We start from the raw sequence: 16,404 nt of genomic DNA on the forward strand, positions 1-16,404 counted from the left end.
TGTAAAAAAAAGAACCTTTCAGATATCCACAATGTAATTTTTGATGTCTGGATATCTGCTTTAGAATTCCTACTGGAGAAAACTCTTTTGGATACGCTCCAGTTGTTACTAGTCCTCATTTTAAATTTAGATATCTAAAATGGAAAACCATTTCAGATATCAATGTACTTTTGAACATTGATGAACAAAATAGACTGACTTGTAAAATGCTGTTTCACATCCTTACTTTTAGTAATAATGCAGCTGTAAATATCCGTTTATAATATTTTAAATTGCATCAACATAACCTAAGCCACACCACAGCCAGACTGGAGAATTGGTAAAATGATCAGTTCTGTATGATTTTTGTATGAGGTTTGCAAAAATTGTGGTATGTTTATAAAAAGGTCTTTGGGAGCTTTACTGAATGTAACCTAGAGCATAGAATTTCAGAACTGAAACGGATTCGCTGTTAGCCTGTGCAGGGTTAGTCAAGAAAGGCTCCACTCTGAGGCTCCGTTGCTGCAGCCACCAACTACAGATACAATACTAAATGAATGCAATTTCCACATATTGTCACTGAAGTATTTTTACACTCTTAGATGAAATGCTGTTTAAAATGTTACTCAACAGATAATGTTGACTCTTAAAGCATTACCTGACCAAACACAACTTTTCCCTGTAATTGTGATTAAGGGATACATTTTGTTGATCATTGGTGCATATTGAGTAAAGCAAAACGTCTGAAATTCCTCTTGAAACTGGGCCTGTGATCAAATGTAATTTAAAAATGCCAGGTATCAACAGCCACTAGAGGGGGCAGGTCCTTAGACATAAATCAAACCATGCACAGGTTGCATCCTGTATGTAGACAATTAGTATGCACACAGTGCAGTGACCTGTCCTTACTTTCATCGTCTATTTTTGTGCATCATGCCTTAAGAATTGATTTTAGGGTTATGTAATGATCTAGATAGATGTAGCAGCTTTAAGTGAGGGGTTTGTGCTGCTGCTGGTGGCTGGGTCCGCTTCAGCCATGGCTGCAGAGAGTAGCAGCAGCGCGGCGGCTTTAAGACAATCCGGGCATCTCTGCAAGTTTGTGGATGACATCACTGATATTGTCAATAGTGTGAACCGAGAGAGGGCTGGGTGGTGGTGTGTGAGGGCGAGACAGAAGAGCAGCTAGAGAAGGATATCAGCAGCTGCTTTCAGCGTTTCCTGAAACAAAACACTAAAATCGTGACAGTGAGAATCACCCAGAGACGCAGGCCTCGAGATCAGCTGTATTTTTGGCTGCTGTGTATCATTCGGGAGTTGGGATTTGGGCCACAGATCTCCGAGGTTATGAGCCGTCCGAAGCCGCGTTGGTTCGTCGCTGTCCAGGGTCCTGAGTGAGACGGAGCCACGGAGCCTGACACAAACCGGTGAGGAGGGGGTGGGATGGGGGTGCACGTTGACTGGTCAAGGTGCCTGGAGGCTTGTGTGAGGTGGTTTGGGTCAGACAAATAGAGCCAGATAGAGTCGTGCTGGGGCGGGGGTGCGCTTGTTCAGAGGTCCTATATGGAGGGTGCGGTTATGGGTGTTATTACCACATTTGATGGTCAATCACGGATGTACGTGTGTTTCTGCATTTAGCATCTCCCCCATTTCCTCTCCTGTGGTATCTGAAGTAACTGCACAAATGTTCTCGCTGAAAATATCACGTCTTGTTTTTGCAGTCCTTTGCAGCAATAGTGGGCCTCCGTTTATCAACACAGACAGTATATCAGCTTTGGAGGCTGCCAGAGGAAATGAGCTAGGGAAACCAGAGGTAAAGGGTTTGGTAATGTGCAGCAGTGGCTTATTTTCCCTGAACAGTGAATGTGAATGGGATTTATTTAGGTCTACAGTGCAGCCAAGACTGAAATAAACGAACTTAGGCAGCATGTTGCGCAATGTCAAACTGGAGTGTAACCTCTTTTGATAAAAACCCCTCTGTCATTTTTCACTTTCATGTCCATATTTCAAGGCTGTTCAGACAGATAGGGCTTGGATGAGAAAAACACCACTGGTCTGACTTCTGTCAGGGGACTCCAGTCAGAAATTGGGAGTTTATGCAAATGCACAGGACCAGACTTCTCTGAAGTGCTTTGGGGAGACTGTGTGAGATGCTGATCCAGCTTCCCCCTGCAGCTCTGAATAAATCATGTTACACAACTACACGCTCTGTTCTTCTCTGAGCTCACCTTTTCCCCGTGCTCTCCATAAACACTTCACCGGCCTACATTGTTGTCCTCTGAAATGCCAGAATTTATGATCACATCGTCTGAAGGTATAATGACTCGGAACTCAACGAAACATGGCTGGTAGGAGCCACGGCTGCTACACTAGAAATGTTTTGCTTCTTCAGTGGCTTCCGTTATGACTTGGGGAATGAGCAACATTTTCCTTCCTAGTTGCAGTGATTCAATGCAGGCCGCACTACATCACTGTTCTGGATCAGTTATTAGCATTTTTCATTCTTTCTCATCTCTCTGGTTGATTTTTCCTAGGCCTCCAGTTTAATCTTCTTCCATGATGGTACCGCAGCCCCCGGGGCTCATAGCTTTGGGTGTAAAGTCTACAGCTTTGCGTCATAGTGTCCCTTTACTTTATTGATCACCAGTGATTAATGACAACTCCGTGTATGTTTTGTTCTGCCTGTGTGTGTGTTTACCCTTTCAGTGAGTTGAAAAGCTCAGGAGCCATGGAGTTAAGAGTGGGGAACAAGTATCGTCTTGGGAGGAAGATTGGGAGTGGATCCTTTGGAGATATTTATCTTGGTGAGAATTTGGCCTTTTTTTCTGTTGTCAAGAGTCAAGAGAGCCTGGTTGTGTCAGAAACTGCTGATATGTTGCAACTGTATCTCTGTTGTTTGTCCCATCAGGTTCTAACATTGCTACAGGAGAGGAAGTAGCCATCAAACTGGAATGTGTGAAGACCAAACACCCACAGCTCCACATTGAGAGCAAATTCTACAAAATGATGCAGGGTGGAGGTGAGACACACTGAGGAATTTTTCCGGACAGCTTTACCAGGAGCATAGAGAGACCGTGGAGAGTTTTAGGGGCACTATGAGGTTTTTCACTGAGGTTGAAGGGCATTAACATTGATTAGAGTTGTTTAGGATGCACTTAGAGACCACAAAAGACATGTTAGGACTTTTAAGGGCATTTGCAGAGCATCTGCATAGAATGAACAAGAATATAGGTCAGTCGAGAGATATTAATGGTTGCCAGTAGCACTGAGATGTAGTCATGGCTGTTGAGCAGTGTTGAGGGGCCTTGAAGTCTTTCATATTAATGCTGAAATTGACAGAATAAGATAAAATTATATTGATCTCAGAGGTGAAATTCACATGTTCCAGCAGCACAGACTTAGGAGGATTTAAAAGAACACAGATAAGAAATGTATCAATTTAGGAAATTAGGAAAGTAGAGTGATGGCAATAAAACAGTATTCCATGGCCCACCCTGAATTATTCAGTACAACTAAACTCCAGAAATCCAGATGCATGTACTGTATATAAAATAATTTAATGCACTATTATGAATTAGTTCTAAATAGAAAAGAATATAAGAATATAGTAGGAATACAGTATATAGTGATAGAAGTAATATAAATATTTAATGTAATATTTAATAGTGCTATGTTACTACCATATATATTGTTACTTAGCAAGTAATTATGAAACTGTAATATATAGTAATGTACAAGTGGACAGAGCAGCAGAGATAAACAGTTTGCTCAAATGAATGGTTGTGTTAACTAAAAGCAATAGTTTAATTGCATTAGAAAAGAAGAAATGACATGGGAGGGCTGGTATGCTGTCAAAAAGACACCGATCGCTGAGAAGTTGTTGAATGTCAAAATGTTACTCCATTTAAAGATGTAAAAGACAACCAAAAAAGTTGACTGAAAGAAAATTACAAAAGAAAAAGAAAGCAAAAGCAGAAAAAATGAAAAAAGTCGAAAGAAAAAATAAGGAATGAGGGAAGGAAGGAAAATAGAGATGAAAGCAGGTGCATCATTATGCTTCGTTCTTCAACAATAATCCAGCCGACCTTGGGCTGTTGAAAGAAAACTATTTGTCATATAAAAAAAAATGACCTCACCATCAGTGGTAGGAGGCTTCAGCAAATATGTTAATAGAGAGGTGACAGTGGTGCAGTGAGTAGAGCAGTCGTTTCCCAAACAGAAGGTTGAAGGTTCAAATCTCGGTGCCTCCAGTCCATGTGTCGAAGTGTCCTTGGGCAAGAAACTGAACCCCCCTGTTGCCCCTGATGGTCAGAGCCATTGGTTGCGTTGGCGCCCCAGAAGGCTGCCTCAGTTCTGTACCGGAAATACATTCCTTGTGTGTAATGTACTTGGCCAATAAAGGTAATTATTACTCTATATGTAGTAGACAGCAACCAAAGGAAATGGTGAAATAATAATGTGGCCAGAAGCAGTGGATAAATTGTTTGCTCAAAACAAACAAAAACTATTAAAATAGAGAGAACTGGTGAATTATAGTATACTGTATATAGTCATTTCTATTCACAACAGTGGGAATCCCGTCTATTAAGTGGTGCGGAGCGGAAGGTGACTACAACGTTATGGTAATGGAGCTGCTGGGCCCCAGTTTGGAAGACCTCTTCAACTTCTGCTCCCGCAAGTTCAGTCTGAAAACAGTCCTGCTGCTGGCCGACCAGATGGTGAGACAGACTGACTGACCGCAGTCCACCCCATAAACCTAATAGTTCATAAGTTTTTTTTCCTGAGATTCTTGATTCCTCAGTTGCAACTAATGTAACTCCTTTATGTGTCATGGAGGCATAAGCAGGGTTCACTGGCTCTTTATTAGGGGTTCCTCAAGACCCCATGGCTCAGAAACAATAGCCTACACAAAGAATGATAGTTAAAGATGACTCAAAGGTACACATTCAATTCTGCAATAATGTGTAACTAAACGTTTAACTGTCTTATAACATGGCATGACTGCTAGGCCTATATACCTGCAAACAGGATGACAGGGTTATTGATCAGTATCAGTGACTCAGCTATTATTTCACTGGGTAATGAGACACATGACCTTTAAAATCACATTTCAGTTTTTAGACCAAACATTCTATAAATGTGGGAATGTAAAGACCAGCATCGCAACTCTACCAATCAATACCAGTAAAGTTAATTGATGAGCAGAAAAACCCTTTACCAGAACACTCACTAATCTATAAACTTGCATAAATAGATTCTGATTTTCCACAGTGTTTTGTGAAGGTGTTTGAACAACACTCATATATTTCAGAGTAAAAACAGATCAAAACCTCGCTGACTTAAAAGATCAAACCCTCCAGTATTATGGCCACATATGACTCTTTGATAATAGTTTCATTTCCTACCTTAAAGGCAGCCACTGCTTTTACAATGAAATCAGCTTGCAGGCATGTGGAATCTGTGCAAGAAAGGCAATCCATCACTTCAAATATACCATCGCTTTCCTTTTTTTGTCATACTTTTTAACTGTGGTGTGGTAATGATGCTGTGAACAAAGACTGTTGTTATAAATCCTGCTTCATGCTGGTGCATTCAAGGACACTTAATATATTATAGTTACCTGCTTAAGTGCAATTATTTAAACAAGAAACGCCTAAGTACATACAGTATGATAGCTTTCACATTGTCCACATGTGTTCTTTTTTGTGTTTTGGCTTAAATTTGATTCCATACTGGTTGTTAACTTGATAATATCATGGGTTTTTGGAATGTCAGATCATATTTTTCAAATGGCAAGTGTGACAAAATATGAAAGGGGTACTCGATTTTACCCTTGAAGACCAATTTTCTTGTTATGAAGAGTAGTACTCAGCATATAAACTGTTTTATATCATCTTCTGTGGCTCAGATTGTAGTGTTATAAAATCAGAGAAAATAACCCTGATGGTGTCATAAGGGCACCACGAACTGGGCTTGAAACCAAATTTTTAAAAGAAAGCCTGTGTTACGAACTTGGGGAGTAAGATATCTATTTACCGGACTGGAAGGGTCTAACCCCATTGATATACATAATGGGATGTGTAGAATCCAGTGGTTTTGGAAGTTAACCCATGCTGAGGACTAAAGGTCAAGAGGTCTTGACCTCTGCTGCACTCATTTTAACCATAAAAATATCTGTTGATTGTAAGCCATTCAACTTTATGAAAGCATGGTGATACATTTCTGGAGTGCCTTTTTAGGGTCAAGATCTAATCATCATGATCGATTTAGAAAGTCTCAATCTAAAATCTCTTTGGGACAGCTGATCACTAAACTCTCTTCACATTTTCTGTTAATGGGCCACCACATGAAAGACCACCAGTACTTTCCTTTAATCCCCATCTTTCTGCTCCAGATCAGTAGGATTGAATACATCCACTCCAAGAACTTCATCCACAGAGATGTAAAGCCTGATAACTTTCTGATGGGGCTCGGCAAGAAGGGAAACCTGGTCTACATCATTGACTTTGGCCTGGCAAAGAAATACCGCGATGCCCGAACACACCAGCATATCCCGTACCGCGAAAATAAGAACCTCACAGGCACGGCCCGCTACGCCTCCATCAACACCCATCTGGGCATCGGTAAGACATACACACATATGCAGGTTGGCCTAGATATTTGTGTAAGTGTGAATGTGTGTGTTCTGCTAACGCTCCTATGGTTTATGTTCACAGCAGAATGCCAGTAGAATATAGCCTCCTTTAGTTTCCTTACCCTTTTCTTTCTCCTTTTTCTTTTTATCTCTTTCCCCTTTTTTCTTCTCCCCACTCTTATTAGTTTCCTTACCCATTTCTTTCCCCTTTTTTCTTCTCCCCACTCCACCTTTTTTTTGCCATGTAATTCTCTCATCTCTCTCCATTCTGTATTTACCTCCTCAGAGCAGTCGAGGCGAGATGACCTGGAGTCTCTGGGATACGTCCTCATGTACTTTAACTTGGGCTCGCTGCCCTGGCAGGGGCTCAAGGCTGCCACCAAGAGGCAGAAGTATGAACGTATCAGTGAGAAGAAAATGTCCACCCCCATCGAGATGCTCTGCAAGGGATACCCCTGTGAGTACAAATTAGATTATGAGCCGAGAATGTGACACGGTAATAAGATACAGTACAGAAAAGACAAAATGTGATAACAGACAATATAGAGACGTTTTTTACAATAGTTTTGTCACATTGCTTCTCAAAAGGTTAAACTTTTCATCAGTTTTTGCTTCAAATCACCTTCTCTTTCTCTGTCTTGTGTTTCCTAGCTGAATTTTCTACTTACCTGAACCTGTGTCGTTCCCTGCGGTTTGATGACAAGCCAGACTATTCCTATCTGAGGCAGCTCTTCAGGAACCTTTTCCACAGACAGGGCTTCTCCTATGACTACGTCTTTGACTGGAACATGCTGAAGTTTGTAAGTGCTATGCATTTGCAAACAAATTTTAGCTTGGAGTTTTAAAACCTTTCTGCTATGCTTCTGTTCCTGTGTGTTTCAGGGGGCCAGCAGGGCAGCAGAGGATGGAGAGAGGGAGAGGAGGGAGGGAAAAGAAGGTGAGGAGCGAGCAGGCGGAGGCCAAAGAGGCGCTGGAGGGCGAGCTTTGCCGCCTGGTCCAAACCCTTCAGCAGCCAACAGAGTCAGGAATGAGGCAGATGCTGCTCCCTCCAATCCGGCCGCACGTGGGGTCCAGCAGTCAGGTCAGTGGAAGTTTGGAACTAAGTGTGAGATACAACTCTAACCAAATTAAAGCGTTCATCTCAAGTGTGTGGCTTTGTATGTGTGCTACTGCAGGTAACCGCTCTCCTCAGGCTGGAAGAGCAGAACGAGCTGAGCGAGAGAGGAAGGTGGCCATGAGGCTTCATCGTGGGGCCCCCGCCAATGTCTCCTCCTCTGACCTCACTGCACGCCTCGACCAGTCACGCATCACTGCATCACAGGTGGGAAGACTGACTGGGTCAGTCAGTCTTTGTCTTTATTAACAAAAACCCTGATGACTTTTCATTTCTGCCAGTAGAATGATGTATTTAACCATGCTAGCAGCCATGCTAGGTGGCCAGTTGCCCCACCAGATTAGTCCAGATTGAAGTAGCTAAACAACAGTTGGATGGATTGCCATGAAATGCTGTACAGACCATCATGGTTCCCAGACCATGTATACTAATGACTTTGATGAACCCCTGAATTTCCCCCAGTACCATTATGACAGGTCTTTTTTCATGTCTCAACAAATGATGAATGGATTCCCATGAAATTTTGTGCAATCGTTAATTTTTTTTCCATAGAGTAAACTGTAATCACTGTAATTATTGAGCCCCACTTCATCATCAGATTAAGAATTTGTTTCAACCAATACTTTAGTTTTGGGGCAGTGACCCACAGGTCACTTCAACCCTTATGATGTGAATGATTCCACAAAAGTTAAATGCCTGGAAGTCTCCACTCGTCAAGGTTAACTCAACACTTGCAAAGTATAGAGCAACTTCACTGTAAGACCAAAGTGTTTCAGCTTGTGGACTTCAGAATCTCCACCAGTCAGTCAGAGGTGAAGAAGCTTCTCCAGCGAGAGGTGCAGCATCTGCAAGAACCTCAAGCAAGTGCAGTTGCCGACTCTAGCACCACTTTTTGGATATACCATGACGTGGTTGAATAAGAATCTCCACAGACATATGATGAAAACTTTCACAAAACAACAACATTTGCATGTTATTCTAGTGTTCTAATATACTTGTTTGGTTTTATTCAGTAGCTGTCCATTGATTGCACCAGTGAATTAAGTGACTTTGTGATGGATTTCTGATTTGGGGTCCCTGCTGTGATATAAAGCTTGCTTTTCTTGGTAAAAACATGTAATTTCATGGTCTGCTTCTATTCCTTTGTGGGTCTAACCCTGTTCTTAGTGTTTTTTCTATGCTGGTAGCAACTTCTGTCAGAAAGAAACCTCAGTGAAACCGTTAACCAGTCACAAGTAGCTATACTCTGACTAAATGGCACAAATAACTAAATTTAGGCCATCAAGAATGACAAAAGCTCAAGGGGTGTGGGCATGGATGAGCTCAGATGTTAAATCCAATGTACTCTTCAGGTTTCTGTCTTCTCCCTTTGATCTGCTTCAAGCCTCTCATCTGTCCCTCCATATTCAGGTCAGCATGCCCTTTGAGCATCTGGCAAAGTGAGCTTCCCCTGGCTAACCTGCAGGTCAGTGGCAGGTACGGACATGTTTGACACACACAAACAGCAAGCTTATAACACTGTTGTCTTTGTCTGACCCATGACCCCTGCACCCTTCATATCCACAATATAGCTAGAAAAAGTAACTGATGATATTTAGCTATAGTAGTAATTCAACAGCGGTAATTCAAAGCATTAATGATTAATAAAAAATTATACTTCTCCTTGTCATAAGTGGGTCAAAATAATTTTACTTTCCCACTTATAATGCAAAAAAAAAGCTTTGGTCTGTCATGCTACTGTAAGAGGGCATTCACACATTCAGTAAACCCCACAAATGGCCAATCACAAAAGTCAGATGCTCAGAAAAGAAACAAAAAAAAATGAAAATTAGAGAATGACAACTGAAGTGCAAGGAACTTTATGGCCAGGTATTTAAAAAATATATTGAAGTGGAAGATGAAGCACAAGTACAAGTACACCCCCACCACGTATTCATTGAAAGCAAGGTGAGACATCGGTCCTGAGTGTCCACAAACTAGTTACCCACTTGCTCAATTTAGATTTGTGGTCATTCTGAGAAATGTATTGTATGTTGTTTACGACTATTTCAGTAATGTCAGTGAAGTTGGAAAATGAAGTAACAGCATATTGCTGGTTTTGGGCTCTTCATGGGATTTGCTGACAATAAGAAAGATATAGAATATCTCCAATCTTATCCTTTAATTACCCCCTAACTAACATTTTCCTTTGTTTTTCTCTTGTGGTCCAGCAGCTGCAGGGTCTCAAGTACCCTTTACTTTTAAGATGGATGAATGAAAACATGAATGAGTGGAGGAAGAGAAGAGGAGCCTTAGGAGGAGGCTTTGCGGGCCCTTAAAAGGGGGATGGAGGGTGTCCGTGTGACTGTCAGTATGCTGTGTGAGCATGCTCGGTGTTAAAGGAATGCTAGGATGGTAGGAGCACCAGTGAAATAAACAAACACTTGACAAACAGGTTGGTACTGCTTTTTGGGGTGCGGCTGGAGGGCAAGTGGGTGAAACAACACACGGGTCCCCGCCCCTTCTTCACTCATATTCACTTGCCCATCAACTCAGAGGCTCAACTTGCAAAAAAAAACATCCAAATGCACAAAATGGACAAAATTTCAGTTATCCTGTGGTTTACACCTGTAATTCAATAAAAAAAAATGAATCACCTATGAACCTGCTAATGTTTGAGAACTACATTTGCTGCTTATGGTATTCTAGATTATAAATAAATGTTTAAACAACTATGGACACAAACATGCATCCAGGCCTGTACCAGATGAAAGAGAAGGCTATATAATGAACCAAGGAGGAGATCAGAGGGAGTGAGTGAGTCTGAGAGTCTGCATTGAATTTGTGAATGGCAGTGAGGCTGCTTTTTGTCAGTAAACATCAGTGTCTGTGTGTTATCGTTCTAAGTGTTCGTTTTGCCTTCAGCTTTGCTTTAGAGAACCTGAGGAAAGGAGGGACAGGTCTGCCCTGATGTGATTCAAATAAAAGATCCTCTACTGACTTACCTAGGTGAGAGAGTCCAGGGGAACTGAAACTGAAAAGAGCAAGAAGAGGAATGAGGCAGCTTTAAGTTGAGGACAGGATGAAGGGAGAGCCATGAGGATTGTATGATATGTTAAAGTCTTAGTCCAGCTTGTACCTGCAGGTATGAAAAGACTTGAGAAAGGTGTAAGATCTTGGTGGTGAACAAGTCATTTGTTACATATTTCGTTTTGCTTCTTTTGTTTTGTAATACATGTAAAATGTGTAGATATCTTTTGCCAGAATGTGACAGATTGTTTACAGCTGAGGCTGGAGAGAAGAATGCTGTTTACTTCCTGAAAGCCCTGAGACAAAAAAAGAGAAACTGAAATTTTGACCAAGAACCTTTAGAGTCTGCCAGGAGTGTGTGTTTTGGTTCCCACTGTGGCAGGCAATGACAGAATGTTCTTGGTAATATTTCGAGGGGTGTTTGACCCAGGCCTGTCAGGATGGTTGGGTGTCACTGATGGGAAGGAGCTGCTTCATGCTTCAACTTTAATACTATGATATTTGTGTATATTTTCTGAATCAATAAAAATATACACAACTTACACAGATTTCTGGTTGTACTGTATGTTTCAGTTGATGGCAACATATTTTACAATTTATATTTATAATTTCATAGAGAAAACAATTTAGTTTGATATATTTTACCTTACATTTATCTCTATTTATTTTTTTAAATATTGTACTCCTTTGTAACCCCATAAACTTACTTATTTTAATTATTAAATTAGATGCTAACTTTTTTGGTCATTTAAAAAATAGTTATGTATAATTGGCCTCTGTTTATTGTCTTCTGTGAGAAAATGATCCTGATTTAAATTCAGCTTGGATTTGTAGACTTGAAATAAAAATAAAAAAAGCCTGTTGCATGCTTTTAGCCAGACATGGGCATTTACCAGGCAAGATGGTCTAATAAAAGGGACCAACACTAATAGCTATATTAATATATGCTGTATAAGGGTTGATCACATTTGTAATATTTGTATACTCATGCAGTAGATACAATTACCAAATATTGATATTATACATCAGACTGTTCACAGTTTAATGAAGATAATTCCACATAAATTTATTTTTTTAAGGTAGGGTAGGTTTTACCCACCCTTTATTTTACCACAACAGCCCTAACAACATTGCTTTGAGTGAATTAATTAACAGAGTATAGTTTAAACAATACAAAGAAATGTCTTATGCTTGGCAAATTATTTTGTGGTGATTAAACTACACTGAGAATGATGGAATCACAACTTACTGTATATTGCATATTATCTAACATATTACTCCTCCTTACATGATAGCAAATTATTAGCTGCTCTTCAGCACTTATTAGTATTGATATTCTTGATCCTGGTCTGGAATTATAAATTTAATGGTATCCTCCATTTCTACCAACTGTGCTTTTCCTTCTGGTGTCAAAATGTCTGTTGTGAATAGAGGACTCTAGAGTTTTTACATGGATTTCCTTACAGTAGTATAACTGCAAATATCCAAGATAACGTAATACAAGTAGACCTACCACATATTATCATGGCGATAATATGTTGCCCACACACTAACTATACAGTGTGGACAGGAAGCGGTAAACAAATAATTAATCACATTATCCACAAACAGTGTAAGAGCACTGTCCAGCTTCTTCTGTACGTCACCCACCGAGAATAGACCCGCGCATGCGCGGTATTAAAAGCACAATCCCCGCCCTTTTCTGGCTGAGTCAGCAGGTGATTGGCTGGGCCGAAACATCCTCGCGGAGTGGGCGGGGCCGGTCTGATAAGAAGTTAATCCGACGGGGATTGGTTTGTCAACCTAGTGGAGAAACAGGCACAGGGAGAGGTGACGAACTTCACAGTCCGAACTGTGCAAACCTTGAATTTAGGCGCTGTAAATGGACAGACACGACCATCACAAGAATAATATAGAAGTTGTGTAACGCGGATGATAAAGTTTAGGAGTGAGGTTTTGGGGGAGACCCAGAAGTTGACGGGGCAGTCCACCGAGGGCTCAACATGGATGTCCGGGGAGCAACGGTGCGGCACTGAAGAGGAATTAAGGCCGATTGTAGGTTATTTCTGGTTGTGACTTTATCTGCTGGATCTGAGAAGGATTTTAAAGCAGCAGCCTATTTATAAGGTGAGTCTAGTCTTTCACACAGTTGAGAAATGCTTACTACAAAAACACGTCTTTACCCAACTAAAGAAAGTTTGTCCCTTTCTCAATTCCAGGTTTAAACTGGTTAATCTGCGAATTGTTGCGGCAGACGATTAGCAAAGGTGAGGCTTTGTGGTTCATTTGAATTTGGGTTTAATTTCCATGTTAACTGTTATTTAAAGATGGCAAGTCAGATTTACCCGAGAGATAGATTTGAAATAACTGTTGTGGAAACTAAAAATATGTCAAAATGTGTTAGTGGCTTTCTGCTGAACAAATCCCAGCATGTTGTTGTTGTTGTTACTGCTTAAACCATTATGATAATCCAGTCTGGCTGTCACCCATCCCATTACTTAATATGAATTATAAACACACCCCTACCCTGTCTGCCCCCTCACCCCTTCCCATCTGTTGCTTTGCTTTATTCTTGACCCTGTGTCACTTTGATATATTATTCCTGTGTGTGTGTGTGTGTGTGTGTGTGTGTGTGAGACCTTTTTGCTTTGCAAAAGAAACACACAGATGTCCCTTTGCTCCAGTACAGCATCATGTCACTGTCACTGGTATTATATTTGTGTATGTGGATGCCGATGCCTTCACTTGTTCTTGTTGACATGCAGATTGCTGATCCATGGCAAAGCAATACAAATGACCTGCTGTCTTTCTCTCTCTCTCCCTCCCTCTCACACACACACACAGGTTACACACTCAAACAATGAAACCTTTGCTCCTCTCAGTTTCACATATAAATGCATGAAAGCAGCCTAATTAATTTTAATGGAACCAGCACATTTAATCACTTGATGTTAGTATAATTAATGTTCTAAAACAGCTGAATGGTGGCCTGTGTGTGGGGGATAACATTATGTCAGTCTGTCAGTGTCCATGCTGTTTGTTCTCTGTGCTGTGTGACTTTCAGTTGCCACACTACTCCAGCAGACAGACATGATGGATACAATGAATGGGGACCTCTCACTTTCTCTGCATTTATATCAGTTGTTTCTGTATTTACCATCCATCCCCGCCTCAGTCTTACATGGCACTGTCTGTCAGTGTACAAGAACAAGTCACACACACACACACTCATAACTCACTGAAAAGTTGACCTGTAGTGTGTCTGTGTTTATCCTCTACCTGTCTTTGTATGTCAGATTACACATAGCATTGATAACACAGTATGTGTGATCTATGTACCAGGTTGACAATTACTAGGATGTTCATACGTTATTGATTGTGTCACAGCACAGTCACAGTTTGAACATACAAGCACTTTGAGCTACTTGGATGATAGGTCACCTATTCTGTCCACCTGTATAGATGTGAAAACTGAGACCCTCTGTGTTGCTTCCAGATGTTGAGGCTGTGGAGGCGAGACGTACCGCTGTCAGAAAGGCTGGGGGAGGATTCGCCTCTGGCTGCAGCACTTGGCCCCCCACCCACGACAGCCCCAACAGGCCCCAACATTTCATGGCTCCCTGAAGCCCCATTGCTGAGCCCGGACCAGCCCATCTTCCTCATGACTCCTGCAGCGCAGGCTGTGTCTGGCTTTTTTGTGTGGACCGCACTCATCCTCACCTGTCACCAGGTAACGGCTTCCAAACAGCACAAGAAGAGAGGGGTGTATAAATGACCAGATCTTTAATTCTATTTAAGCAGCGTGATACTGTTTTGTTAGCTCAGATAGCGTTACGGGCGGTAAAGTCTGGTTGAGCAAACTGGCACATTTAAACTGGATTTGCCAGGAGGTGTGTGCTGTTTAATGCACAGGTGATGTGATCCTGTAAACATGCATATCTGCTCAGGCTCAGAGACCGGCAGAGGTTGCATGGCAACATACCTCGGGGGTGTTTTGTGATATGGAGCATGAATACTCACAAACACATATACAAAGGTGTAAGGTGATACAAGTGGATGAAAAGCCCTGGATGAAATCTAAAAAAACAAAACAAAAGAAGTTGAAATAAGTTAGAGTCTGGAGTGTTTCCTCTCTCACATTCCTGTGAAATGTCAGGTCATGTATTGATTGTTGAGGTCAGTGATACTCACAGTCTGTTTACACCAAGTAGGCAACAAGGCACTAATAAAATTTTAACATCTTAATAATTTCCAGTATTGACAAACCAGTTGAAATTCAACGTTATCTGCTTGTTCCAGCCTGACTTGTAAACTGCTGTCTTATCTTCCAACACATGAGTTCAGCCCCTTTAATATACTAGGATTACTATTCTACAGCTACATTATATTTGTATTTATACATTATACATTGTATATTACCAGTAGGCAAGCCCCAGAGCTGTGCAGTATTTTAAATCATGCAGCCTGCCCCTTGCACTCTATTGTATTCAGATGCAGTGCAGTTAACATTTTTAAAAGATGAAGTCAGTACTTTTCTGTCTTTTCCCACAAATTCCATACTTCAGTCTCTAGAGTGAGGAAGAGAAGAGTCAAGTGCACGTGCACGGGCTTCTCCTCTATTTGCACTACTTCTACAGCGCAGCTACTCAAAGTTTCATGGCCAAGGAACATGTCATCCAGTGCAGGGGTGTGGCTCACTGGTGTGGTGTAATAGTTTTTGGATAACAATGAAGGTTTTCTGTTCAAGGGAATAAGATAAACGACGGTGTTGGTTCACAGACATTACACTGACTACATACAATTAATAGTTTAAGTCTTTGTATGTGAAAAATAATAAAAAAGAAAGTCTCTGATCTTATTCTTTAAACATAACTTATCCAAAAAATATGAAATAGTCAGTTTAGTTTTTTTCCTTAGATATTGTTTATTCATTTACTTACTTATTGTGTAGACATTGTATTTTATTGTTCTGTGGACTCTCCCATGAGTTGTGTCCACAATAAAAATAAAATTCAACTGAACTGAAACAGTCTCTTCTTTCTGTCCAGATCTACATGCACCTACGTTTCTACAGCTCACCCAGGGAGCAGCGCCACATTGTGAGGATCCTCTTCATTGTTCCTATCTACGCCTTTGACTCGTGGCTCAGCCTCCTCTTCTTCACTAACGACCAGTACTACGTGTACTTTGGCACCGTCAGGGATTGCTATGAGGGTAAGGGGTGTGATCTTTTGTTTATGCTGTGGAGCTCAGTCTGAGACCGGCTGAGATGCATCGTCATTAACACCACAGATTCAGCAGATAACTAGGGCAGGGGCAAAAAGTCGATCTGCTCCTGTGCCAGGACAGTTCACAAGAACAGCTCCTGCCTAAAGCTCATGATAACCAGGATGTGTTGAGTAAACACATTTAGTGCCAGTTGTTTTGATACCAATAATGAATAGGGTTTACTGATTAAAATCCTACCCAACCAATTATGGGCAACTTTTCCAGCCAACCTGTTGAAATGCACTGTGACCATGCAGATTGGACTTGAACAGCCCGTCCACCCATCCTGAGCACATTACTCCACCCACACAGGGAATGTTTGTTTTTCTGTGCTCTTTCACCCTCACTAGATTCCTGCCTTTTCTGGTGTATTCTGTTGTACCCGGTACTTTTTACCATGCTA

At 41.2% G+C, this 16,404-nt stretch overlaps 2 protein-coding genes across 9 annotated transcripts in view; both read left to right on the top strand.

Annotated features, from left to right (window-relative positions):
- Nucleotides 1–955: 955 nt before the first annotated feature.
- Nucleotides 956–11,275, top strand: csnk1e (casein kinase 1, epsilon). Of its 7 annotated transcripts, none has more exons than XM_020620379.1 (11): nucleotides 958–1,403; nucleotides 2,683–2,780; nucleotides 2,885–2,995; nucleotides 4,546–4,694; nucleotides 6,371–6,599; nucleotides 6,897–7,067; nucleotides 7,262–7,410; nucleotides 7,493–7,691; nucleotides 7,786–7,931; nucleotides 9,135–9,189; nucleotides 9,935–11,274. In XM_020620379.1, the coding sequence occupies exons 2-10, from the start codon at nucleotides 2,705–2,707 to the stop codon at nucleotides 9,165–9,167; spliced, it is 1,263 nt and encodes a 420-aa protein (XP_020476035.1). In that variant the 5' UTR covers nucleotides 958–1,403; nucleotides 2,683–2,704; the 3' UTR covers nucleotides 9,168–9,189; nucleotides 9,935–11,274. The 7 variants fall into 7 exon arrangements, 5 of the variants coding, with proteins under 5 accessions (XP_020476032.1, XP_020476035.1, XP_020476036.1 ...); XM_020620380.1 differs by having other exon boundaries at nucleotides 9,938–11,274; XM_020620377.1 differs by having other exon boundaries at nucleotides 959–1,403; nucleotides 9,135–9,200.
- A 1,233-nt stretch (nucleotides 11,276–12,508) lies between these two features.
- The window catches only part of tmem184ba (transmembrane protein 184ba), an 11,577-nt gene continuing 7,681 nt past the window's right edge, over nucleotides 12,509–16,404 (top strand). Inside the window, exons 1-4 of one of the 2 annotated variants that reach the window (XM_020620370.1) lie at nucleotides 12,509–12,860; nucleotides 12,953–13,000; nucleotides 14,230–14,463; nucleotides 15,782–15,947. In XM_020620370.1, the coding sequence (XP_020476026.1) occupies nucleotides 14,230–14,463; nucleotides 15,782–15,947 (400 nt within the window). In that variant the 5' untranslated portion in view covers nucleotides 12,509–12,860; nucleotides 12,953–13,000. The remainder of the gene's footprint in view (nucleotides 12,861–12,952; nucleotides 13,001–14,229; nucleotides 14,464–15,781; nucleotides 15,948–16,404) is intronic. The other variant, XM_020620371.1, reaches the window with a different exon arrangement.

This window comes from Monopterus albus, unplaced genomic scaffold, assembly GCF_001952655.1.
Source record: "Monopterus albus unplaced genomic scaffold, M_albus_1.0 scaffold236.1, whole genome shotgun sequence".
Taxonomy (NCBI): Eukaryota; Metazoa; Chordata; class Actinopteri; order Synbranchiformes; family Synbranchidae; genus Monopterus; species Monopterus albus.